The sequence below is a fragment of the Lissotriton vulgaris genome, chromosome 11 (genome assembly GCF_964263255.1).
Source record: "Lissotriton vulgaris chromosome 11, aLisVul1.2, whole genome shotgun sequence".
In the NCBI taxonomy this organism is placed as follows: domain Eukaryota; kingdom Metazoa; phylum Chordata; class Amphibia; order Caudata; family Salamandridae; genus Lissotriton; species Lissotriton vulgaris.
In genome coordinates, this window is record NC_141699.1 from 218,295,663 (window position 1) to 218,321,879 (window position 26,217).

Here is a 26,217-nt window from a genome sequence, read left to right on the forward strand (position 1 = left end):
TGTCATTGTTTCTTTGGTTTGACACCTGCTCAGGTCAGTGCATCATTGTTAACTGCCTCCTTTCTCCGAAGTGGTGTGTCAGTGTGATCTGCAGGATTCGGAGTTTTCCCGAATTTGACCCCAAGTGGAAGAAACGTGCTAATGGCCAGGAAGGTTACAACAATAATGGATGCAAATAGTAAGGAAACGAGAACTGGGAGCCTGAGTTGGTTGCACCCGGCGATAATGGTTGATCTTATTCAAAGGACAGATACCTGGTCAACCCGTTGCCTGAAGCCATTTAAAAAAGAAGAAACCTGTTTTGTAGAGGCGTGTAAACTGAGCTCCTCCATTTCATTGACTACTAAAAATTATAATTTTGCTGTAATGACTGCTTTTTCTTGGGCCCATTATTCCAATGAGTGGTGGACAGATGTTGCCCCTTCACTTTCCCGATGGCAAACTAACCAGTACTCCAGACCGTACACTTCTACCAAGTCAGCTGGAAAAACAAGTATCCTGTTGATTCTTTGTGCTTGTTAGCAGTTCCTTGTTGGCCTCTAACCACAAAGAAAACCTTTACTGACGGCCAGGTAAAACTCTTCAGATAGATCAGACTCTTATTTCTCAAGTGATCGCAGCAAGTTCAGCAAGAAGGATGACATTTCTAAACTATTTTCTATTATAAGGGCCATGAAAATCGAACTTAAACCTTGACGCATAAAGGCAGTGGTAATTCATAACTTTGATAAATGCAGACTTGATATGAATCATTTGAAAAAGCTTTACCATTTGTGTGGCCTTACACTCGAAGGGATATACTCCTGAATGGACTTTAGTTTGATCTTGATATTAGATGTAATAACAGTAGCAACTTAAACTTGCTGTATGATTGGTTTACCTTGTATAAGAACATTTTCCTTATATTTCAGTATAGATATTTAAAAAAAAAATCTTAACGAAAATCTAATTTTGAGGTCTTTTTACACTAGCCTCGCATTGTCCTCTTATTAGTGTAACATGGAGTGAATGCACATAGATGCAATCACCGCCAAAAATGCAAACACCATCTAAACAAATGAATTCTTGGAGAGAAAGCAGAAGCAGCTATATGGTTGCCAGCCTTTCATTTTTCTTTTCATTTTCTATCTTTATTTCGATCACTTGGGCAATAAAAGATATACATCGAAGATTAAAACACAAAAGAATAATACATGTTCATAAAACAAAAATTTTAAAAATTACGGTTATCATCTTATAATACAAGTTCAAAGTGCTGGTGCAAGATAAGAATCAAATGGCTATTTGTTTAAAAATCACATTTGTTATAGTAGATAAAACCAATTGCAATCCCTTCTAATTTGTTATTATCGATGCGCTGGTTTTTACAGTGCCTGTACCAAATGCGTATCAGAGTTCAGGATATGGCGAGTGCGCTTGTGCCACATCGCTGTTAAGAATTTGGCTACAGCAAATACAAGAGGAAGTGATAAATCCGTCTTGAGTATTCTGTAAGCTGGAATGCAGTGCCTAAAGCCTAAGTTTTTAAGAAGAGGAACAAGCCAATACTTTCTAGATTTTTGATAGGCATTGCAAAAGAATAAAACGTAATTAATTTTCCAACCGGTTTAAACATGCGGGGCATTGCTTAGTGTAGGAGGACTGACACCAGGTACTTGTAAATGCTCTAAGGGGGAGGGTACCATATCTCCACCTCAAAAATAACTTCCTGGTCAAAACAGGACAGATTCTATCAAGGACCTGCTCCAAGTGGTAGGAGTCTTTAAATTGGATAAATGTATTTGTTAAAGTCCCCAGCGGCGAATTCCCTAGTAAGGTATTTAATTTTAGATCATAATATTCCTTTGTTAAACATTTGCGTGAGACCTTACTACAAAAGTTTTCAGGGTCTAGCCATAATTCTGGCCTTCCCAGACTTTCGCATATCTTTTTTATGTATGTTAACCAGGGAATATTCGCCAGATTTGGTAAGCTTAAATTCTCTTTCAGTTCCTTCCTATAAATCAAGAGCTCTGGAGTACTCCAGAGTAGTCGCCAGAATGTTAGTGGTTTTAGGCCCAATTACTCATCAATCGATCTAAGGCCCAAGTCAAATCTGAGAGGGAGGAGCGGAGTGCTTGAAGGTAGGGCTGCTAACTGTCTGATGAACTTATTTTCTGTAATCATCCAGTCTCGGATGGATGTGTGCCCCCACAATTCCCTGCCATATGTGACTGCCCCGCCTGCATTTTGTAAATTTCGAGCAATGGACCGAGGGGTTTAAGGGTCGATCTATTTATTATCCTGGAGATGCCACCCGTTAACTGCCCCAATTTGAGATTAGCTTTTGTTCGATGCGTATCCCAGGTCACATTTTGGTTGATGGTCATCCCCAGGTACTCGAAAGTGTGCACCTTCTCTAGCCTCGTTGTGCCTATTGTTGGATTGGGGCGGGTTGTGGGGGGCGGGCTGAAAATCATGAATTTAGTCTTGAGGGCATTAATCTTCAGCCCCCTTTCCCCACAGGATGTCATGAAACCATTCAGAAAACGTTGTATCCCCATCGGGGATTTTGACAGCAGCAGGGTGTCATCCGCAAACATGATTGCGGGCACCCTGCTGCCATTGAGCCTTGGGGCAATGTCATTGATCCCAGTCAGGTGGGCCATTACCCCGTTGACAAAGAGGAGAACAATGTAGGTGCAAGCACACACCCCTGTCTCACCCCCCTGTCAACTGGGAATGGTTTCTTGATGAAGTCTCATCAATATATTCAAAAGATCAGGTGGAATACCCAACTCCACTAACACGGACCACAGTTTGGTTCTTGGCACCAAATCGAAGGCGGCACGCAAGTCTACAAAGACCGTGTATAAGCTGCCGCCCTCGATTGTTACAGTTTTCCAGAATAACAAGTTAAGACGGAAAATCTGATCCGTTGTTGAGGTTTTCTTTCTAAATCCTGCCTGGTAAGGGCTCAGAATAGAACACTCTTCAATCCAATCCTGGAGGCGATCTAGTATCAGTCTCCCGAATAGCTTTTGTGAGACATCGATGAGGCTGATGGGCCTGTAGTTGGCTGGGAGCAGAGGTGAACCCTTCTTAAATATGGGGACGATCTCTGCGCCCAGCCAAGTAGAGGGCACCTCCATAACCCTCAGGACGGCATTAAAGATCACCAACAGATACGGAGCCCATACGTCTTGCTCTTGTTTAAAAAGATCGCCCGGGAGCCCATCCAAACCTGGACCGTTACCAGATGCCAGCCTGGAGATTGCAGCCCGCACCTCTTCCTCGGTGAAAAGATCCCCCTCTAGCTGTAGGCCAATAGTTGGCATTAGGCCAGCTGAGGCCCCATCTGGGTCCAAATAGGCTCCCGTGTAAAGAGCTTGGAAATGTTCCTCCCAGACCTTCGCTGAGATGTTAGGTTCAAGGGCCGAGAGCGGCTCTTCAGACCCAGCATTTACAATTTGCCAGAATTTACGGGAATCCCTATCTGCCAGTGTGGTGGTAAGATTCTCACATTTTTCCTGTTCCGATTCCATCCTAGCATGGTGGGTCGACTGGTTGTAATCCCTTCTCCTTGCCTGTATTACAGATCAATTATTACTTTGCTTTAGGGAAATTAGTAAATCTGATTTAGCCTTTCGGTAGGCAGCGTTATACCACGAGGGGCGGTGACTCCTGGTGCCCCCAGTTTTTCCTGGGGAGAAAAGAAGTTCAGCCATGATCTTGATAAGGTCCTTGTTAGACCTGACACCCTTGGTGTGGTTTTCCCCTATCTTTTTGCCTCTGCCTCCTGTATTTCTGATGCTGTGCTGGATTTCGTTTTTGCTGGTTTAGATGCTTTGGACACTCTGCCACTGCTGATCAGTGCCAGAGTGTAAGTGCTCCCTATGTAAATTATCATATTGATTGGATGTACCTGATTGGCATATTTTTATCACCATGAAGTCCCTAGTAAAGTGCACTTTGTGTGCCAGGGCTGGTGATGACAGATGCTACTAGTGGACCTGCAGCGCTGATTGCGCCACCCACATAAGTAGCCCTAAAATGGTGTCTCAGGCCTGCCACCGCAATGCCTGTGTGCAGTCAGTGGACTGCCATGTCCGCCTGGCCAGTGTCCCCACTGGCTGGGCCTAACCCTTCCCTGTCTGTGCACATCAGTCACCCCTATGGAAGGCTCAAGGTACCCCCCTGGGCAGGGTGCAGTGTATAGGTAAGGTAGAGCATGTACTAGTGCAGCCATTTTGTGTGCTCACTGCTGCAAGGTTATCTTGCTCCATAGACTAACATGGGGGAGGATGGTCCCAATGGATACCAGCCTATCTTCCCATAGGAACAAGATGAGACATAAGTGATTGATATCCCTGACCTCAGAATTTAATAACACATCTTTTAGGAAAGGTTGTTTTTAAATTCTGTGTTTGAGAACAGTACTTTTAGAAAGCGGCTGTTCTCTTATCTAACCTTTCTGTGTGCCTGGGCCTGCTTGTGGATTGACTGTTTGGTTTGAGGGTGACAGGGGCTGGGGAGCCCCCAGGAAGTTGTCTGAGTCAGCCTGTGGTTGAATGACTGCATCTGCAACTAGAGTGGTGGGAGGAGATAGCACCTGGGAGTGAATAGGGCTGTGCCTGACTGCCACAATGCTGGCTCCACCTCCTACTGGGTGACTGTCACCTTTGCCCCTCACACTGAAAAGAAGGAAGAAGCCAGGAAGCCCAAGTGCTCCAGCAACACCCAGAACTGGTTTAGACCGGGCTCAGGGCCCACTTGCACAAAGACTTCAAAGACTTTTAGGGGTATAAGAGAAGGACCCCTGACAACAGAAAATCAGATTCTACAATCAAGAGGAACCTCTGCTGGAAGAAGGACCGCTGAAGAACCGAAGGAAGATTGCCTTGCTGTGTGCTCTAAGGGCTGACCTGTTCTGCTGTTCAACTGAAGCTAAAGAGAAAAAGGGACTTTGCTGTGTGCTGTGACCCTGCCTGCTTCACCTAAAAAGACTTTGCTGTGTCTTAAACATAATCTCCAAGGGCCTGAGAAGTGCTGGCCTCCTGTTTTGCAACCCAGGGACAAAAGGTTGCCAAGGACTACAAAACTCTGCTGTGTCCCCTGAAGCTGCTGTGAGTTGAAGAGATCGTGGGCTGCTGTGTGCCAACGGCAGGAGGTTCGACCTATTTGGCCTGTGTGGCACTGGCTGCTCTCTAATCTGAGTGAGAGCGCCGTGCTCCTAATTGCCGCCAGCCCGGGAGCTCCAAGAAGGCCGAGATCGTGCTTAGCCCTGACGCTGTGCCCACCAGCAACATCCTGCCGTGAGCGCTCCCAGCCGTGCCTCTAGCTGTGTGTCCGAGGACGGGGGCGCAGAAGCGTGCATCGGACGAGATTTGCCTGCCTGCAATTCTTCGCCGCGGCCCGGGGGCCTGAAATTGATTGAGAGCTGCTGTCCCCGCTCTGACACCGCCTAACAACGAAACAAAGGGGCCGCGACCTGATTGGCCGTTCATCGGCAGGAGCCGCGCTCTGATTGGGCTTTGCTGTGGGCCTGTCCCCGAGAGCCGCTCTCCGATTGGCCGAGTCGCCCCGCAGAAGCTACTCGTCATAGGGGCCTTGTCCAGGAGCCGCGCTGCGAGTGGCTGACTCCTGGAAGCTGTTGATGGCGTCACCGGGGGCTTGTCGAGGGAGCCGCGCACTGATTAGTGCGCCGCCCGTGTCCATCGAGGAGGGACGCCGCTGCCGAGGAAATCGCCCTGCCAGCCCTGGAACATCGCGTGTTTGCTGCCTGCCCCGAGTGTGGGGAGTCTTTCACCGAAGAGCCCCGACTGTTGTGGGGGCACTGTTAAGAGCACGGCAGAGGCGGCAGGAAGCGCTGAGAGCGCGGGAACCGGGAACTACCGCCTAGAGTGAAATCTCGCCGATTAGAGCGGGTAAGACAGCCAGAGAAGAGGGCTACAGTGCAATAGTGCTAAAACGACCACAGAGTCAGTTTACCAGTGATTACAGCCTACAAGCTAGCGCTTGTGACTAGTGCTAATTTAAAGAGACTTGAGACTGTTTACATTAAGAACTACCTAACAATTTAGGCGCAACCATCAAGATTACGTGGAACCTTTGGTGAAAGAGCAATCACCTTGTAACTGTTTATTTTTACAGCTGCAACTAGATAAAGCTATATTTTTATATATATTTACCTGTGTGGTCTCAGTTTGTGGTGGATTTGGGGTCATTGTTGGTGTTAAGTGCAAATATTGAACACATTGCCTTGGGGATAAGCCTGTCTGCTCGTGCCAAGCTACCTAGGGGGTGAGCAGGGGTTATCTACAGTGTGTATTCCTTCACCCTGACTAGAAGCAAGGGTCCCTACTTGATCAAAGGTACTTACCTCTGCCATCTAGAGACCCCCAGATCTAACAGTCCTCATGAGCGGACCAGAGTTTTTTGTGGGTGTCATAGGCTTGGGGTTGCGCCACTAGTGCGCTAACTTTTTCAAGTGTGGGAATAACCCAACCGTACAACTTTGAAACCTTTTCTGGATTGGTGGCTAGTTTTTCCCACCTCACTCTGCGTCTATTGTTCGCTAGGGTCAACCCTGGAACAAGCTCATCTACACCAGCCCGGTTTTCGTTGTCTATACCAGGCAAAGAGAATTCTAGTTCTAGCGCATTATGGTCGCTATCGTCCCTGACTATCACCCTGAAGTCCCTAATTTCAGACCTTGAGGACAATTGGACTAATATATAGTCCAGTCTTGACTCCCTCCCCACTTTATTGAATGTGCATTTGGGGTAAATGTCTGAATTCATACGCCCATTACAGGCCCTAATTGCATGTTTAAGAGTTTAAACAGTAATCTGGACTGCTAAAGTTGTCCAGGCTCTAGGGGGAGGGGCCAGCGTGGGAGGTACTGACCACTGCGTGTCCACATCCATGGATGTTCCATCTAGTAGACCTGTTAGTGGCTCAAAGTGGCAGTTCAAATCCCCTCCAACCACGAAGGGTGTACCCTTGGGAATATCATTGAGGAAAATGGAAAGTTCCTCAATGGTATTCGATTCCCGGGTTATATTCACCGGCCTGGAGTAAACATTTACCAATGCTAATTTAGTGGAATAGAGCCACTCCATAAGGACGCATTGAATGTTCTCGGATGCTGTGAAGTGGGACTTAGCTGCGCCACCCGCAAGGCCACCAGAGGGACGCCCCTTGCCCCCCCATCGGGCAGGAATAGAAAATGCAGCAAAGCCTGGGCGAGTGTATTCCCCTCTCGCCCAAGTTTCTTGGAACATGCAAACGTCTTTGGAGTCTATGAATGTGCTCCAGTCTGGGCAGTCAAGCTTGTTTCCTAAACCAGCCAGGTTCCAAGACCGTATCTTTAATGATGCTGGCTTAGAATTAAAGGTAATACTTGAGGTACCCCCCTGACCTGTTAGGCTATCCGGCAATATTACATTTTGATTAGGATCCCCATGTTTGCCTAGAAGTTGCGTATTTCTAGGTGGTAACCCGGCGATGGGCCGTTGGCATTCCTTGTCAGACTGTTGCTCTCTGGGAGACTTAATCCCTGGGATGCCAGCGGTACCTCGACCGGGGAAGATGAGTTTTTCCACCTGCTCACCCCTGGGTCAGTAATGAACCACCCCCCTCCTCAGTGGGTAATGTCAGTCATTCATGTCCAGGCAGCTAAACCTATTATATGTTGTTAAATAGGCAGGCTGCTGGACTGTGGGTCGGGGAAAATCCCTTCTCTCCCTATTTCCCCAGCCTCTCCCTCTCATGGCGACTCTATCCCAACCCTCCTCCTCCCGTCCATTACACTAGGGCGGGTAGAAGAAGGATAAGGGTAGGGACTGAATAGATGTCCCTCGGTCGCGGTACGGCCACCCACATATGTGATAAACAGTCCTAGGATCCCTAAAGTTAATCAGGACACAGTCGCCGCTGATAGATTACCTTGTATTACCCACCCAGGGAATTCTTCTTACCATAAGTACCTCACTCGCTATTCCTAGGGGGAGGGGTCTATTTAGGGTAAGCCAATTGACCACCTTATTTTTTAATGAGGCTGCAGATTCTTTGATAGCTGGATTTAACTCTGGTATACCCGTTATAATGACTACATAGGGGCTTGCCTGGGGGGGGGGGGGGGGGGGGGGTGGGGGGTGGGGGTGTAGGTCCATGGATAAGGTCTTGTTTGTTTTGTCACCCACCCCCTGGTTGCAATTAGCATTAGACTCAGGGTGATCAATTGAAATTGCACCTTGATTGGTTTGGGAGATTACAGGGTGGGTAGTAGACGGCTGCAGTGATGGAGTATTTAAGGCTATTCTAGCGTAGTTAGTGGTCGATGTTGTTGCACCCCTCTTGCTCTTAGATAGAACCCCACCCCTGTTGCCCTTGTTACCTGCTTTAAAACCATCAGCTATTAACGCCGATGTTTTTTCTATATTTGACAGTCTAGCTTCAATCATGGATAATCGGGCTTCTAAGGGGCTAAGCAGTGACCTCAGGAGGGCGCCAATATTGGCGATAGTGATGGCACCTCCTTCCTTTGGTATGGGACTGGAGTTCGCCTGCTCTGTGACTCGCACAGGTGAAGTGACTAGAGATATTATTGCAGAATCATCAGGTGGTGTGGGTACAGTTTTACTGTTTTCCGGGATATTAGCCTCAACTGGAATGTTGTGCTTGGCAATTTTTGCCTTACGTCCCCCATGGTTTTGAGCCCCTCTTTTCCTTTTAGGTACTGCTCCTTCCCTGTCTCCCCGCTTTTGACGTCTATATCTGCCGCTAGGGGTCTCATTGTTTAGGGTGATTACTATTGGAGTTGGGGAACTAGGTTGGGTTTGGACGGGGGGTGAAAGCAATTGTCGTACTTCTTCAGTGCCTAAGGATTCATTATCCCTATGTTGTGGAGTTGTATTAGACACATTTGGCAAACCCATCACCCCATTGTCCTGTGTTTCAGACTCCGTAGGGTCAAGTTCATTCTCAGGAGTTCTGGCTTGCGCTATAGTGCCCATGGAAGACCTTTTTACCCATGCAATTTCCTGGGAGATGCGCCTCTCCAATGTGGTGATTTTGTCAATTAGAAGGGAGCCTGCTTTAACAAAATAGTTGTCCAAAGTACATGTTGGGTGTCCTCCGGCCAGCGTAGTTTTACTCCTCGTTTCTCTAGCGGCCATAGTCCTTTAAACGAGGTCGGATTGCTGGTTAGAAATGAGAACAGAAAACCAAGGGGGGTGGGCCGGTCCGGTCTCGCCTGTGCTCGAACGGGCTCAAACGGGCCCGCCCTGGGCCCGGGCTTCGCCCGCGCGCGTCCCGCAATGCGCGGATGTAGGTGGAGCTAAGTAGGAGGAGGCGGGGGCGGGAAGAGGCTCCAGCTGCGGCGAGTGGCAAGCCGCTGAGGGTGCTGGACCTCGCAGTCCCACGCCCGTCCTCACACTCCGCAACTGCTTTCCAAATTAGTCCAATTGTGTCCCGAGGCTGAGGGGAACAGACAGCAGATTTCTCCACTACTTCTTACGGCTGGCAAGCGGCACCCGCGAAGCGGGGGCAACGAGCCGTAATGTACTACTGGAAGGCGGGCCGGGAAGAGGCTCCAGCTGCGGCGAGTGGCAAACCACTGAGGGTGCTGGACCTCGCAGTCCCACGCCCGTCCTCACACTCCTCAACTGCTTTCCAAATTAGTCCAATTGTGTCCCGAGGCTGAGGGGAATAGAAGGCAGATTTCTCCACTACTTCTTACGGCTGTCGAGTGGCACCTTTCTGCTGTCTGATTATGGCCAAAAGACAAATAGACTTTACCTTTTTTGACAGGGCATCCCCTACTTTTCCCTTGCAGAAGCTGCGTTAAGAACATGGGGAAGTAGACGTTCAGCTGTCACTGCACTCCTAAACCACTCTCACTTTGACCCGAGGGTGTTTAGCAAAAGTGCATGTTGGACCACATTTGGGAGCATCTAAGGGGATCAAAATGGAGAATAGTGCAGAGGATGGAAACAGAAATAATGAGGATATTTTTCAGCTAGAATACCATCTCGTCTATGGCTTCAACTATTTTGTTGTCCTTCTGCATCGAATCTTACTCTGAAAATTGAAATAACCTGTACAGAATCAATTTTTTCACACTGAGCGGAGAATGCATCTGTCAGGAATGTAACTATTGTCTGCTGCATCACAATGGTGTGTCTAGATACTGTGGCAAACTTATATTATTGTATTGTTTTGCGAGGTCCGCTTCAAAACAATTTATTTCCTAAAGCATATTCATTTGATCCAATATTTACATTAAAAAAAAAATCGCTACAACCAGTTTAAAAGTAGTAACTTGTGTATATTGTGGCCTACCTATCCACTCTATGCACAGACCCAACATAAGTGAGTTATCACATTCTTAGTGGAAAGATTTGTGGGAGCTTGCATCTGGTGCCATATATTTAAACAAAATAATATATCTGTTTCAATTTCTTGCTTATTGTTTTGTCTTTTGCTTTCCTTACAGTATTGTGCCTCGATCGCCTTCAACAGATAATGCTATTTCAACCAGAAAGCAACCACCAAATAGCAGGGTATCCTCTTCCTCTTCTCAACTGGAGCTGGACCGCCATGATGCCACAAAAGACCAAAGGACTGGGAGCCTAGACCGCTCCAGTGTTGATATGGATTCAATTGATGGCACTGTATTAACGCTATCTGTCCGGTCGTGTCCCGAAGAGGGTGACATTGATTTCTCGTTTATGGATGTAAGTTAACGTCACGGCTAATACATAGCTTTCAAACTTTATTAAATGCACTTTTCATTAAATATTCTGTGCTATTTTTAAAATGTACCAAGGTAAACGGCTGTTTGACTTTTGCCTTTCATTGTGGTATGATCTAGACTGCACTTTAATATTACATTTTTGATATAGGTCACTTGTTGCCTTTAAAATGGTGCCTCTAAGATGTATATATGTTAAAGACGCCAAAGGGGTACTGTATATTTAGCAGACATTCTCCGTGTTTGCTTGAAGAACAGCTGTTGATCGTTGAAGAGTCATTGATACGATTCTCCTCCTCCTTCAGAGGAGCCTACAGAGCTCCGTATAGATAAGTATATTTCTTGAATATATGTTGCACTAGCAGCCCGTCCCGACGTTGTCCGGGTATGAATTGCTGCCAGCCAGTAGTATATTGTTTTGTAGGATTTCGTTTTGATAGCATTTCCTATCTGTGACAGGCCTGTGAAACGCTCCGATTCACAGTGCACTGCTGATGCACTTAAGAGTACGCGTTCAGTAGTGTGTGAACTCGAGTTGCCCTACTTTTTTTCCTTGCAGTATTATATAGCGCGAACTCGACAACATGGCATGAGCACAATTTACATTACAGAAGAAAACATTCATTTGTGGTAGGCACGGGGAGACAAAGTGATTTGCCTGGAATCACAGGATGTTGAGCTGATGCCGAGATTCAAACGTAGCTCCCCAGCTCTAAAGTTCGCAATTCTAGAACTTGTGGCGGGAGGTGTGTCTAAAAGTGTATGTCGGTGCTGGCCATCAATGAGAGAGACCTGTGCATTTTTCAAATGGGTGGTGAAAAAATATGAGTATGTTGCTGGAGATGTGGGCCGCTGTGCCACCAATGTACTTACCGGGGGAGGGTAAACACCCATTATTCCGCAACTTTCTTTCCGCATACCATCACTCTGCATACTTTTATTACAAAAGTACCATGACTCCGCAATGCCATTATAACGCATGGCATTACATTTTATTTGCTTTTACCACGCATAATTTAAAACTAAATTCGTTGTAAATGCATGAATGGTAAAAGCATGTTTTTTAATGTTTGGATAAGGTAAGTATGGGTATAGGGGTATATGTTTTGGGGCACTGAGGTATATGTTTTGGGGTGTTTGGGTTTTTTAAGGGTTCAGATATAGTTTGGGGTTATGGGGTACAGGGGTAGGTTTAGGGATAGGTATGGGTTTTGGGGTACAGGGGTATTTCTAGTGTTCAGGGCTAGGTTTGGGGGTACAGAGGTATTTTTAGGGTTATGGGGTAGGTTTGGGTTTTGGGGTACAGGGGTAATTTAAGGGTTCAGGGCTAGGTTTGGGGTACAGGGGTATTTTAGGGTTCAGCGGTAGGTTTGGGTTTTGGGGTACAGTGGTATTTTTAGGGTTCAGGGCTAGGTTTGGGTTTTGGGGTACGGGGTATTTTTAGGGTTCAGGGGTAGGTTTGGGTGTTAAGGTACCAGGGTATTAATAGGGTTCAGGGCTAGGTTTGGGTTTTGGGGTACAGGGGTATTTTTAGGGTTTAGGGGTAGGTTTGGGTTATGGGGTAGGTTTGGTTTTGGGGTACAGGGTATATTTATAGGGTTAAGATGGGATAGTGTTTAAGGGTGTTGGGGTATTTTAAGGAGTAAGGGTGGGTTATGATTATGGGGTGCAGGGGTATTTAAAGGGAGCAGGGTGGGATTAGCACACAATGAGACATGGCATGAAGGGCGGAACGTACCACACGCCCCCTGCACACGCCCCCAGCTCAACGCAGACACGCCTACAAGGACTACTTTGCTGGCACGGTTCTTTTACCTTTTAAGTGTATATGGTTGGCGTCTGCATAGCCTATGTCCTTCTGCTGCAACTGCCCTTTCCAACGCTGTATTGGGTGTTGTGATTGGTGCTGTAGTTCCTGAGATTACCCGCCTCAAAGGTTTGGGCTCTCTCTTTATTATATTAGTATGGATTATACATGTCATAAGCAATTAGTATTAAGAAGTTTTTTCCCCAACAGTTTGTCGTAGAATTACTGCCAATGAACAAGTGATTTATGGCAAGAGTTTTCACAAAGTAATACTCCTCCTTTATGGATAATAATGTGCTTGTTTTCATAACGGGATTAGGAGTTGATTGCCCAGTAATTGAGGAACAAATTTTCGCTTTGGCTGTAATTTGCTTGGCAGCAGCATAGTATGTTTGTGCAAATGGACTTGGTTTTAGCCAAGTTAGGAATGCTAATTACATATAGGACAATTTTTATAATTGCAATGAAATGCAGTACGCATCTTTTAGAGAATAGCTTTACAGATGAGCGTTTCTAATCCTGCACAGTGCTTTGTGATGTGATTTGAGAATCTTCCTTTGACTAGGTTAGGTTATCCTTTCACTGGCACATGTTTAAAGACTTTATCCTCCTCACAAGTGTAAGTCAAGCTCAAGTCACGGGTAACAAAAAAAACGCTTTCCCGTCTGTCGAGCTTGTCATTTATTTGGCATGCAATTTAGGCCCTCTAAAAGTTTTATTCCTCTTTGTGAATAACGGCACTTACCAGGTGGGTGAAAGGGTGGGCGGGTTAAGGGTATTGAACCTTTTTTTAATTCAAGAGTTACAGCCAAAATCATAGTTTGCTTTATTTGCTGTTTAAAAACAGGGCTGTTCAAACAAATAGAATTGATAAAAAAGATTTTTTTAAAGGTTGCTATTACATTTATAATTTCCCAGCAAGAATTCCGTGTGGCTTTGACTGAGCCACAAAACATTGTGCCTCCTTTTTGATTTCCACATTTTTGTTACTTTAGTAACGGCTTCTAGAGGAAGGAGGGAAAAGAAATGGGGGAGCAAAGTTATTAACTACTTTATTAAATATTAACGGTTTGTGTGTTTGTCACATCAGAGTCCTCCTGTAACATTGTTCATATACCAGGTAGCAGAATGCTGCTCTCCCCAAAAAACCTTTCTTGTATGGTAAAATCATCAGAGGTGGTCCAAGCAGAGTGTTGGTTGGAAATAGGCACATATTTGTTAAACTTTTTTGTTAGAATGAATACGTTTCATTGGTATTAATGGTAAAGAAATCTGAACAAATAGCAAATGAAATCTAATAGCACATAGCATAGTTTGATTAGATTTATTTAATCTATATAATGCGACTGTTGGACCTGCCCCTTTTTTCAGGTTCATCCCAGAACGTTTTGCCTTTTCCCTGTATTTTTGTTCTGAGCTGTTTTTGTTGGTTTTCAGACTGGGCACTTTACCATCAGTGCTAAAGTGCATGTGCTCCCTCTTGTAAACTTGTTACAATTGGCTACACCAGTTTGGCATATTTAATTACATGTAAGTCCCTAGTACAGTGGTATCCCACATACCCACGGGCTGTAAATTAAATGCTTCTAGTGGGCCGGCAGCGATGCTTGTGCCACCCACAGAAGTAACCTTTCAAACCTCTCAGGCCTCTACTGCTGCAGGTCCTGCCTGCTAAGTTTACTTCCACAGTGACATGGCATTTAAAGTGGCTGCCACATCTAAAACTGCCCTTTTACTGCATATGTCACCCCTAAGGTAGGCCCTAGCTAGCCCTATGGCCAGCGTGCTGTGTAGGTAAAAGGTAGGATATGTGCCTTTGTTGGGTGGCATGTCCTAGTAGAGAAAAACAGCCTATTTGGTTTCCCACTGCTGTGAGGCCTGCTCCTCTCATAGGTTTGCTTTGGGAATTCTTATTCACAAGAGAGAGTGATGGAAGCAGATCAGTTGCAATTTTCCAAGTACATTCGCATCACACAAGGCAACTGCTGCTGTCTGTATATCCATACAAGATATTTAGACACATCTGAGACCACATGAAATAAACAGGAAGAGTGTAAAAGGGTCCCACTGTGATCACTTGTTAAACCTCTATCTATCGTTGGGTGATGGGATATCCAAAGATATTGGAGAAGACGTCTCACTCACTTATTGTGACATGCTTCATCATAGGCGTCTTTCCACACCCAGGTAAGATGGTATTACCTGGGCGGACTCAACCAAAAGATGTTATGGGAGTTCTTATATATTATATAAACATTATCTGCCATGCAGGGAACCAGATGGGTGCAGATAAAAATGCCTACCTGTATACCCAAACAGGAAGTTTATTCCTAGGGTACCTGGGGTACTAGATAAAAACGTGATACAAAAAGGGGGGTTTTCTCTCTGAACGTTATTATTTCAGATTTACCCACATCAGAGTGCCAAAATGTTTCGGCCCACAACTAGAGCCCTCAAGGGTCTGGGCTTTCTTCAGGGCTAGACTCTCTACTCTCGGGGGTCCCTGCTCTAAAAAAAACCAGCATGTATTTCATGTGAAAGAGCCCTAATGCGGTCACCTGTTTCTTTCAGTTTTTTAGTTTTTCTAAGGAAAAGACAAGTGAAGCAAAAAAATAAAAAATATATATATATATTCATATATATATATATTATTGACCATTTCCTGCAAACCTTTTGTATCTAAACTCCCAGCATACATTAAAGACACTGGAGACTTTCTGCGTAAAATCTACGATGTAAAATGGGAAACGGACTATGTATTTATGACTTAGGATGTGCAGTCGTTGTACACAAGTATCAGACACCATGACGGACTACGAGCCGTCAATCATTTTCTGGGGCAGAGACCTATAACATTGTATAACCACACTAAAATGTTATTAGAAATGACAGAATGGTGCTTGACCAACAATACCTTCCTCTTTAATGGACTCCATTATAAACAACTGCAAGTATCAGCTATGGGTACCTGTTTCTCTCCCAGCTATGCGAATCTACACATGGGCTGGTGGGAGGAACAGGTACTAATGTTAATGTTAATGTAAAAAATTTGGTAGAGCGCAAACAGCTGCCCCAGCAAAGGGGCGTCCTGGCGCTAAAGAACCACAGAATCATCGCAAAGAGACAGAGAACCAGGAGTCAGAGACCTAAAGGGGAGGAAAAAGAAAGGTTTTGACAGCTCTCCGGAAGGCAAACAGGTTTTCCATAGAGCGAATGTTCACTGGCAGAATGTTCCAAAGTTTGGCTCCTAGAACTCTAAAGGAGCGTCCGCCTGTGCGAGCTAACTTTGTGCGGGGAACTGTCAATAAATGTTGGCCAAGAGAGCGCAGATTGCGCTGTGGCACATAAGGGGAAAGGAGAGGGCGGAGAAGTTTTGGGCGTCCAGTTTTGAGAATTTTGAAGATCATAACAAGAGCTTTAAATTGGATACGGGACTCAATCGGCAGCCAATGCAGCTTTCGTATTGTGGCTCTAGCCGAACACCTACGGGGAAGTCCAACCAAGGTTCTGGCCGTGGTGTTCTGTACGCGCTGCAGGCGCGCAATCTCAGCTTTGTTGGCGCCCAGGAGTAAGACGTTAGCGTAGTCTAGGCGGGACATAATTGTGGCTTGTATAATCGTTTGACGAACCTTGGAATCAAAGAAGCCAAGTATGGGATTAAGGCTCCTCATCAGGCCCACACAGGTGGCCGCTACTCTTTTTGTGTGGGTTTGGAAATTGAGTGATGAGTCCATCCAAACGCCTAGATTTTTAACCAGGGATTTGGGGGGAGGAATGGTGCCTAACGACAGAGGCCACCAGTGTTGATTCCAGTAGCTGGTGTTCTTTCCAAGAAGCAGTACCTCTGTCTTGCCTGCATTGAGCTGCAGGCAATTATCCATCATCCATCATCCATTGGGCTACAGCAGCCAGCCCATCCCTAAACCTCGCTGCAGAGATAGAGGGACCCTCGGTAAGAGTGATAACTAGCTGCGTGTCATCAGCGTATGACACCAGCGAGAGGCCCCATTCTCTGGCTACAGCTGCGAGCGGCTGTACATATAGGTTAAAAAGGGATGGGCTGAGTGCGGAGCCCTGAGGTACTCCCTGTCCGATGGAGTGGGACTGGGAGAGGAATGGAGGGGCTGACACCTGAAAAGACCTGTCCTCCAAAAAGGATCGGAACCAGTCCAATGCACGGTCCGAAATACCTGCCATGTTCAGACGGTACAGTAGAATGTTATGTGATACCGTGTCAAAGGCCGCGCTGAGATCTAATAGGATCAGCGCAGCACTTTGACCGGCATCAAGTATCGTCCGAAGATGTTCTGACGTGGCTAGGAGAGCAGATTCGGTGCTATGGCCTGATCTAAACCCGTTTTGGGATGGATCTAAGATGTTGTTTAGATCCATGTGCTTGGACAGGATGATGTTGACGTGAGCCTCTGCAAGTTTGGAAATCCAGGGAAGCAGCGAAATGGGTCTATAATTCTCTGGTTTTGAGGGATCAAGGGTCGGTTTTTTGATGATGGGAGAGACCCGTGCTTGCTTCCAAGCAGTCGGGACAGTGGCCGAAGAAAAGGACAGATTTAATATGGATGCTAAGGAAGGTAAAAAGAAATCCAGGGATTCTAAAAAGTGGACCGGTCTCATGGGGTCTGCTGGGGAACCAGATTTAACCTTCCTGCATAGTCCAGCTAAGTCTTCATAAGAGATTTCAGGTATAAGCTCCATCTTGGTGCATTTATTAATGGGAGGAGGGGAGCTGAGAGCTCTAACAGAGTGGTGAGGAAAGGATTTGTAGATGTTTTGTACTTTGTTCACAAAGAAGAGAGCAAGATCCTCACATTGCTGTGCTGACATAGCATTGGAGGCAGGGGATTTATTTTTCTTCTAGGAGTCAAACACGCTGCCACATTAACCAAAAATGTAGTCATGTACAAACGCTACATTGACGACATTTTTATATTGTGGCAAGGACCCAAAGAAGAGGCAGAATCATTTGCTGAACAGCTAAATGACAATGCACTTAATTTAAAATTCACACGTACTACCAACACCACCTCCATACAATTCCTGGACCTAGAACTCTACACTGAACAGAGCAAAATCCAAACGAGAACTTACCGTAAACCCACTGCGGGAAACTCAGTGCTACACGCACAAAGTTTTCACCCGCACAACCTCAAGGAATCCATCCCATATGCAGAATGCCTACGCATGACTAGAAATTGTAGTACAAAAACAGGGCTCACTGAGGCTAAAGAAAATCTGTTTTCCAGATTGGAAAAAAGAGGGTACAGCCAAAAAACTTGTAAAAAGGCAGATACCAAATGCAGAACACTTAACAGAAAAGAACTCCTGTTTACTCAGAAAAAAGTCCCTGTCACGCAAACACCTATCAGAGAACCCCCTAGACTTATCACAGGTTTTAATGCCTACCACACCCAGGTCAGGAAAATACTGACTAAACACTGGTCGTTGGTAAGAAATGATCCTACCATCGGAGAAATGTGTGGGAATAGACCCTCTATTGCATTCAGGAAGGCCAAATCTATGAGAAATCATCTGGTCTGCAATGCCCCAATCCTCAAAAAACCTGCTGATTGGCTGACTAACCAAAAGGGTTTCAGGAAATGTTTTAAATGCAAGGCATGTAAGCATGGCATAAATACTACTAAAGTGGAGGTACCTTTCAGACTTAAACCATATTCCATCCAAGACAAATACACCTGTAAAACGGACTACGCAGTATACGTTTTGGTCTGTATTGGTGGCAAACGGTACGTAGGGAGCACCATTCACCCAGTACATATTAGAGTTCTCCAACACCTCCGAGCAGTGACAAATGATGACCCGGCCTACCCAGTGGCCAGACACATCAACACGGTCCATGCAGGTGACATTGAAGTACTATGTCATCGATAGTGTCCCCAAAAACATCAGGGGGGGAAACAGTCTCCTAACACTTAGATTAGAATCTTGGTACATAATACTCCTAAACTCCAAAATACCTAATGGCCTAAACGCTGATGAGGCTCTTAGTGTACATCTGTAAGTCACAGCAGGATCCAACACTGTAATGCCTATCCTTTTCCGACCTGTTTTTTTTCCCCCTTTCCCTTCCTAGAAACATCTACTGTTCATAAGAGCACAATTACTGCCCCTAGACTCTGTAGAATTTCTATTGGTAGCTTAGCTAGTGCTAATAGGCATGTCGTCGCATTTCCAGCATTTCATTTGCTGTATGTCCTTAAATTCACAATTGGTTGTGGGGAGATTATCGGAAAAATCACATGGAGCACAAAATGTATGTAATTGTATATACAGTGTATGGGCTTGTGCAGAAAGATTGCGTGTGTAGACATAAGTAATGTTACTTTTGTTTCAAACTTTACGAACTGTAAACATGACACCATTCCACTTGAAGAAGAAGTTTGTTAAGGCGCATGCGGTAGTTGAAATATTTGCCGAGCACCACTGCCGTGCGATGCACATATTCCAGGCACCCGACTGCACACAGAATACACCAGGGCCCCCTGAGGTTTGGTCTCGGATTTTTCGAACCAGACCCACTTTTAAACACAAGCCCACTTATCTCACTGACCTGAGCTACACGGTAACCCTACCTCTAATTAGTTTCCCTCACATAGCGAACACTCACGAATAACGGCTGGCTATATATGCATCATTTCAGTGCGCATACCGAGGTCTTTACTTAACGTGTCACACAAACACGGTATTACTCACTTGTTTTAAACAACGCCGCAGACATGGACTGCCGCACTGCACTTGCCAAGCGCGCTGTAGGAATGAAGGAATCCCCAGGCTGTTACTGCTGGGAGGTTTCTATAGTTACGGGTAAACGTGAAAGTGATGATGACGTTATTCAGGAATGTGCATGCCTTAGGAACTTTTCTATGTCTGCCGAAACCGAGCTTTGCTAATGTAACCATGACAACAGGGCGACTGAATTGTAAAACAAGCTGTATCCTACCATGAAAAAAGAGTCAAACATACATGATGTAATGTAGTGTCACAGGGGTATAAATTAAATCACAAAATGCAGAGATGTAGTGAACAAGGCGGGAGCTTACCGCCGAAACGCGTCAAGCAGCTAATAAGTGAATAAAACTTATGTGGAATTCAAAATTTCACGGAGTCAGTGCCTTTCTTGTATGGTGAAGTTTGGAGTGTTCTTGATATATATATATATATATATATATATATATATATATATATATATATATATATATATATATATATAGATATATATATATATATATATATAGATATATATATATAGATATATATAGATATATATATATAGATATATATAGATAGATAGATATAGATAGATAGATATAGATAGATAGATAGATAGATAGATAGATAGATAGATAGATATAGATAGATAGATAGATATAGATAGATAGATATATAGATAGATAGATATATATAGATAGATAGATATATATAGATATATATAGATATAGATATAGATATATATATATTTTTTTTTTCACTGAAAAAACCATAGGTTTTAGTCCTTATATAGTTAAGAATTAGCATTTAAAAAACCTTGAACATTCACTGAAAAAACCATAGGTTTCAGGCCCTATATTTAGGAATTAACATATAAAAGTTGGACTAACTATATTTGGCGCACCCGCAATCCACTGCTGATGATGTCACATATTACATAATTCATGACATGGTCAGTGACATCACTGATGACATCTCAAATGACATCACTGATGACATCTCATTTGACATCACTGATGACATCACTGATGACTGTGTTTTTCTGTAAAGTTTAAATATTGAAGAATGAGTGGATGTATAAGTGTCTGGATGAAGGATTTAGTAGGTGCGCGACTGACTGTATGAGTGAGTGATTAAATGTGTCTTACTGAATGCATAGGTTAGTGACTAAACTGTGTGAATGTGTGCATCAGTATGTCTGTTGTTGTGTAAGCTGCTGCATGTGTTGATCAGTAGCTATATGAGTGGCTATATGGGTTATTGATTGGTTGCCCAAGTATTTGTATGGGAGACTGAGTGTGTGTGTGTGGCTGGCTGGGAGGTGTGTGACTCTGTGCAGATCAATGTGTACTTGTATCAGTGATTGTATAAGAGAGTAAGTATGTGTTAGTATATGTTTGAATAAGTAAGGTGTTGTGTGTATAACTATATAGATGAGGAAATGGAAGTGTGATTGATTCTTTACATGACTGACTAGGTGTGTGAGTAACTCCATGGATGAGTGGCAGTGTGTGAGTGTCTGCATAGGTGTATGAGTGCATATGATAATATTGCATTGATGAGTGACTGTATGTATGAGTGATTGTATGGGTGAATGAGTGGATGTGTGTATAGACCTAGGAATCAGTGAGTGCCTATGTAGTAACTAGTATTGGTGTGTCAATGGTTTCAAGAATGGTAGTCTGTATTTAACACTGGGTGTATCAAAGGTTATATTAGAGTGTGAGGAGGTGCATTGTATTATTACATGAATGATGTCATCAGTGATGTCAAATGAGATGTCATCAGTGATGTCATTTGAGATGTCATCAGTGATGTCATCAGTGATGTCATGAATGATGTAATATGTGACATCATCAGCAGTGGATTGCGGTTGCGCCAAATCTAGTTAGTCCAACTAATTATATAGGAGCAATTTCAATGGTTTTTTATATGTTAATTCCTAATTATATAAGGCTTGAAACCTATGGTTTTTTCAGTGAATTTTCAAGGTTTTTTAAATGCTAATTCCTAACTATATAAGGTATATAATGCTAATTCTATTAGCGGATAACGTTTAAATATGTTAATATCCTTGTGGGACCACCTGAGCAGCCCTAGGGATCCGATTTTTGGACCGGAGCAAGATGCTCTCTGGTTGTGCCGTATTTCTTGCCTTCTGCCCCCCTGTTTATATATATATATATATATATATATATATATATATATAAATATTTATATATATATATATATATATATATATATATATATATATAATGATTTACTATGTAATTATTCAAACGATATGTATTAAGTTACAAACAATGCAAAATAATGTAATTAATTCATTAAACATATTTAATTTACAAAACAGAAGAATGAAGAAATGTAAATATTTTCATTAGCCTCTGTCTGTAGGTAATTTCATAGGACCATTAGACAAGCGTACAGTCCGAACCGCTGAACGGAATTACCCCAAATTTGGCAAATTGGTAGTCTGATTCGCAGATCTTCCTTTTGCTTAAATGGTGTAAATCCCTCCAGTAGTTCCTGAGAAAATTAAGAGAGAAAAAATGTATATAGCTATAAGCGCACACCGTGCGCGCGTACTGTACGCGTACCTTCCCGTGCATGAGCTGCATGCTGATTGGCTGCCACTGTCTGTCAACACTCCAAAACAGAAATTGTTGGCAGCTATCTTCTGCCTCGGTAGACTGAGGCAGAAGAAAGCAGAAAAAACAATTGTGTAGAACTCAAAAAGGAGGCACGGTAGAAGCACCCTGACCCCCTAGGGTTTGCAAAGGGGGTCCCAAAGGACCCCAAAGGCAAAAAAATATATATATATTTTTTTAAATCGCGGGGTACGCGTACAGTATGCGTACGGTGTGCTTACCGTACGCGCACCCCGCGATTTTTCACAAAAAAAATAATTTGCCTTGGGGGTCCTGTGAGACCCCCTGAGCAACCCTAGGGGGTCAGGGAGCTTCTACAATGCCCCCTTTTTGAGTTCTAAAACTTTCAGAGCACGAGCTGCATGCTCATTGGCTTTCAACACTTCAAACCAGGAAGTGCTGGCAGCCATCTTGTGCTCAATAGACCGAGGCACAAGAAAGCAGAAAAACAAACGTGTAGAGCACAAAAAGGGGGCAGGGTAGAAACACACTGACCCCCTAGGCATACCCACTCTACAGAGCGCATTTGCACAGTTTAAGATGGGGTATTAATTCCTGTTCAATCCAGAGGTACCCTGGAGGGAACTAGTCCAACAAAAAAATAACAATTAATACATTTAAAAATTGTCATTTAAAAAACCTTCGAAATTCACTGAAAAAACATAGGTTTGATGCCTTATATAGTTAGGAATTAGCATTTATAAAACCTTGCAAATTCACTTAAAAAACCATAGGTTTCAGGCCTTATATAGTTGGGAATTAGCATTTAAAAAACCTTTGAAATTCACTCAAAAAACTATAAGTTTTAGGGGTGTTATCGTTAGCTGGACAATTCACTCATACAAAACCATTGAAATTGCTCCTATATAGTTAGTTGTACTAACTATATGTTCGAGGCATATGGGCTGCAGATGGTACATTATGAATAGATCGCCAACTGGTGTTGGGCTCGGATGATTGTACTTGTTTTTCTCTTGGAGAAGTCTTTTGTCGTCACAAGGCTGGTGACTCCTCCTTTGGGTGCTAGTGCGCATGGGCATTGGCTCCATCCTTAGATTGTTTTTTTCCACCATCGGGTTCGGATGAGGATCGAAGCGCTCCAGATCGACTTCGAGAAAAAGTGATATTTCGGCGCGTATTCCCTTTCCAATTTGACGGTATTATCGAACGCGATTTCATTTCCATTCCGACTCGTTTTGACTCCAACAATAAACATTTTCTTCTACGTCGACGAGACTGGGAGGCCTTTCTCGACGTAGTCCAGCCCGGAGTCCATGGAAAGGACTCCATTTAAGAGATGTCCAACGTGTGGTGCTAAGTTCCCACACAGGACCTACACGAGGTGTGCAATCTCTGCCTATCGCCTGAACACGAATCCAGGGACTGCGAATCCTGCGCAGCGTTCTCCTCCAAGTCGGCTATTAGAAACCGTCGAGCCCGAAGACACGAGGTTTCAAGAATGCAGTCAGAGGCAATCCCGGAGCTGTTCGAAGACCAGCACCTCGAAGAAGAGGAACATGAAGACGAGTCGGGGTCGGAAGGGGACGAGTCTGATGTCGAGGAAATAGACGTTCAACAAACCGGGATTGACGACTTCCCCTTACCAAAAAACCGACCTCGCCTTCGAGCCTGGTCAGACCACCGAAGAAAGTTTCCGACGCCCCGCCTTCGGGCCCGGCAACGAAACCGAAACAGAAACCGAAACTCTCGGCCTCCCACCATGTTGGATCCGAGAAACGATCGACATAGACACCGAAGCTCCATACAAAGGAAAGCTCAGCATCGAAACATTCCATGTCGAAACCGAAACATGCTTCGACGTCGAAGACTTACTCGACACCGAAAAAATCGGAATCGAGCAAATTCTCGGTGCCAAAAACACAGAACATTGACGGTCAGAAACAAAGGCACCTTTCGGAACCAAAAACTTCGGTACCGACACAGGAGCAGCAGACAGATCCAAAACAAAAGACTTTGTTTATCGATCCGCAAACTGGCAAAGTGGTGACAAAATCACCGAAAAAGAGGAAGAATGAACTAGATGACAAAGCTCTTCCTCCGAAAAAGAGAACAATGGGGACAAATACAACTCCTCCCCTTTCTCCTCAGCCTAGAGACTCACCCTCTTCTCCTATTCCTCACACTAGGCCAGCTATTCCTCCACCTTCTACATCAAGACCATCTACACCTCAAACAGATGTAGACAGTGATGCAGGGGAGGGAGAACCTCATGGAGATGACGACACTATCCCAGATGAGGAAGACCCATGGGAAAATTATGATGCAGGGTCAGACGATGATAACGACCCACAATTATACCCCTCAAAACCTTCACCACCTGATGATAATCCATGTTTTGTGCAGTTGATTAATAGGGCAGCTAAATACCATAAGGTAGATTTACATACAGAACCCCAAATAGAGGATTTCCTCAGGCACACTACCTATGCTAAAGGGTCTTCTCAATCACACAGCAGACATATTCAAAGACCCTGTGAGGGCTAGGGTATTAAACCCAAGAATTGATAAAAAAATATAAGGCAGCCCCAAAGGACCCAATATTTATCAAAGGACAAGTACCTCTGGACTCGCTTGTAGTTACAAACGCTCGTAAAAGAGCAAATTCATTATCTACAGGAGAAGCTCCTCCTCCTGATAAGGAGTCCAAGCTAATAGATGCATCAGGCAAAAGGGTAGCATCCCAAGCAGCAAACAGCTGGCGCATAGCTAATACACCAGCGCTACTGGCACGTTATGACAGAGCGCATTATGATGAGTTAGAAAAGCTCATCACACATCTCCCTAAGGAACATCAAAAAATGGGAAAGACCAGCTTATACAGGGAGGGAAGATAATAACTAACACTTCCATTAAGTGCGCATTAGACGCAGCAGACACTGCAGCAAGATCCATCAACACCAGTATCATGTTAAGAAGACATGCATGGCTTAGGGTCTCAGGGTTCAAACAAGAAGTACAAACATCTTTATTGAACCAACCTTTTGACCAAAAAACACTTTTCGGCTCAGGAACAGATGAGACTTTAGAAAAGATGAAAAAAGACACAAACGGCTAAATCAATGGGAGCATTACAACAGCCAACTCAAAGAGGTTCCTTTCGTAGGTCCACCTATACAGGGGGGTCAAAAAATACAGGCACAAGCCAACAATCTACCTCTTTTACACCAACATCACCCAGAGGTAATTCAAGAGGCAGTTACAGAGGTAACAACAGCAAGGGTAGAGGTCGCGGAAATAATAGCAACCGCAACTCCCCAACCCCAAAACAGTGACTTAATACAACTCCCCCCAGACCATATAACACCGGTCAGGGGATGTTTATCACAGTTCCTACCTGTCTGGGGAAAAATCACATCAGACAGGTGGGTGAGACAGATTATCCAACATGGTTATTGCCTGGAACTCACAGCTACCCCACCAAACATCTCCCCCAGACAGCGTCCAATGAGTCAAGATCATCTAACATTGTTAAAACAAGAAGTACTATCACTGCTACAAAAGCATGCCATAGAGAAGGTTCCACAACATCAGCAAGGGACAGGAGTATACTCTCTATACTTCCTAATCCCCCAAAAAGACGCATCTCTAAGACCAATCTTAGACCTCAGACCTCTCAATGCATACATAAACTCGGAACATTTCCACATGGTCACGCTCCAACAAGTACTTCCTTTACTGAAGAAAGGGGACTTTCTTTCCACACTGGTTCTAAAAGACGCTTACTTTCACATCCCAATTCACAAAGCCCACAGAAAATACCTCAGGTTTTTAGTAGAAGGACAACATTATCAGTTCAAAGTCCTTCCATTTGGGATCACAACAGCACCAAGGGTGTTCACAAAATGCCTAGCAGTAGTTGCAGCACACCTAAGAAGACAAGAAATACATGTCTTCCCTTACTTGGACGATTGGCTAATAAAAGCCAAGTCACAGGAAGAATGTCTTCAAAACACACAAAAGACCATTCAATTGCTGCACCAGCTAGGGTTTACGGTGAACTACACAAAATCCCACCTACAACCAAACAAAATTCAACAATACCTAGGGGCTACTATAGACACAGAAAAAGCCAAAGTATACCCCAATCCAGTCAGGATCCAAACAATGATCACGTTGAGCCAAGAATTTCAACCACAACACTCACTAACAGCTCGAGTGTTCATTCAGCTGTTAGGAATGATGTCCGCCTGCATACTGCTTATACCATATGCCAGACTACACATGCGTCCACTGCAGAAGTGTCTAGCGACACAGTG

The 26,217-nt window shown here is 44.3% G+C and overlaps 1 protein-coding gene across 1 annotated transcript in view; it reads left to right on the forward strand.

Moving 5' to 3' along the window:
• Positions 1–26,217, forward strand: part of LOC147679550 (uncharacterized) — a 430,526-nt gene that overhangs the window by 169,662 nt on the left and 234,647 nt on the right. Inside the window, exon 5 of the mRNA XM_086942459.1 lies at positions 10,481–10,721. Within this exon, the coding sequence (XP_086798585.1) occupies positions 10,481–10,721 (241 nt within the window). The remainder of the gene's footprint in view (positions 1–10,480; positions 10,722–26,217) is intronic.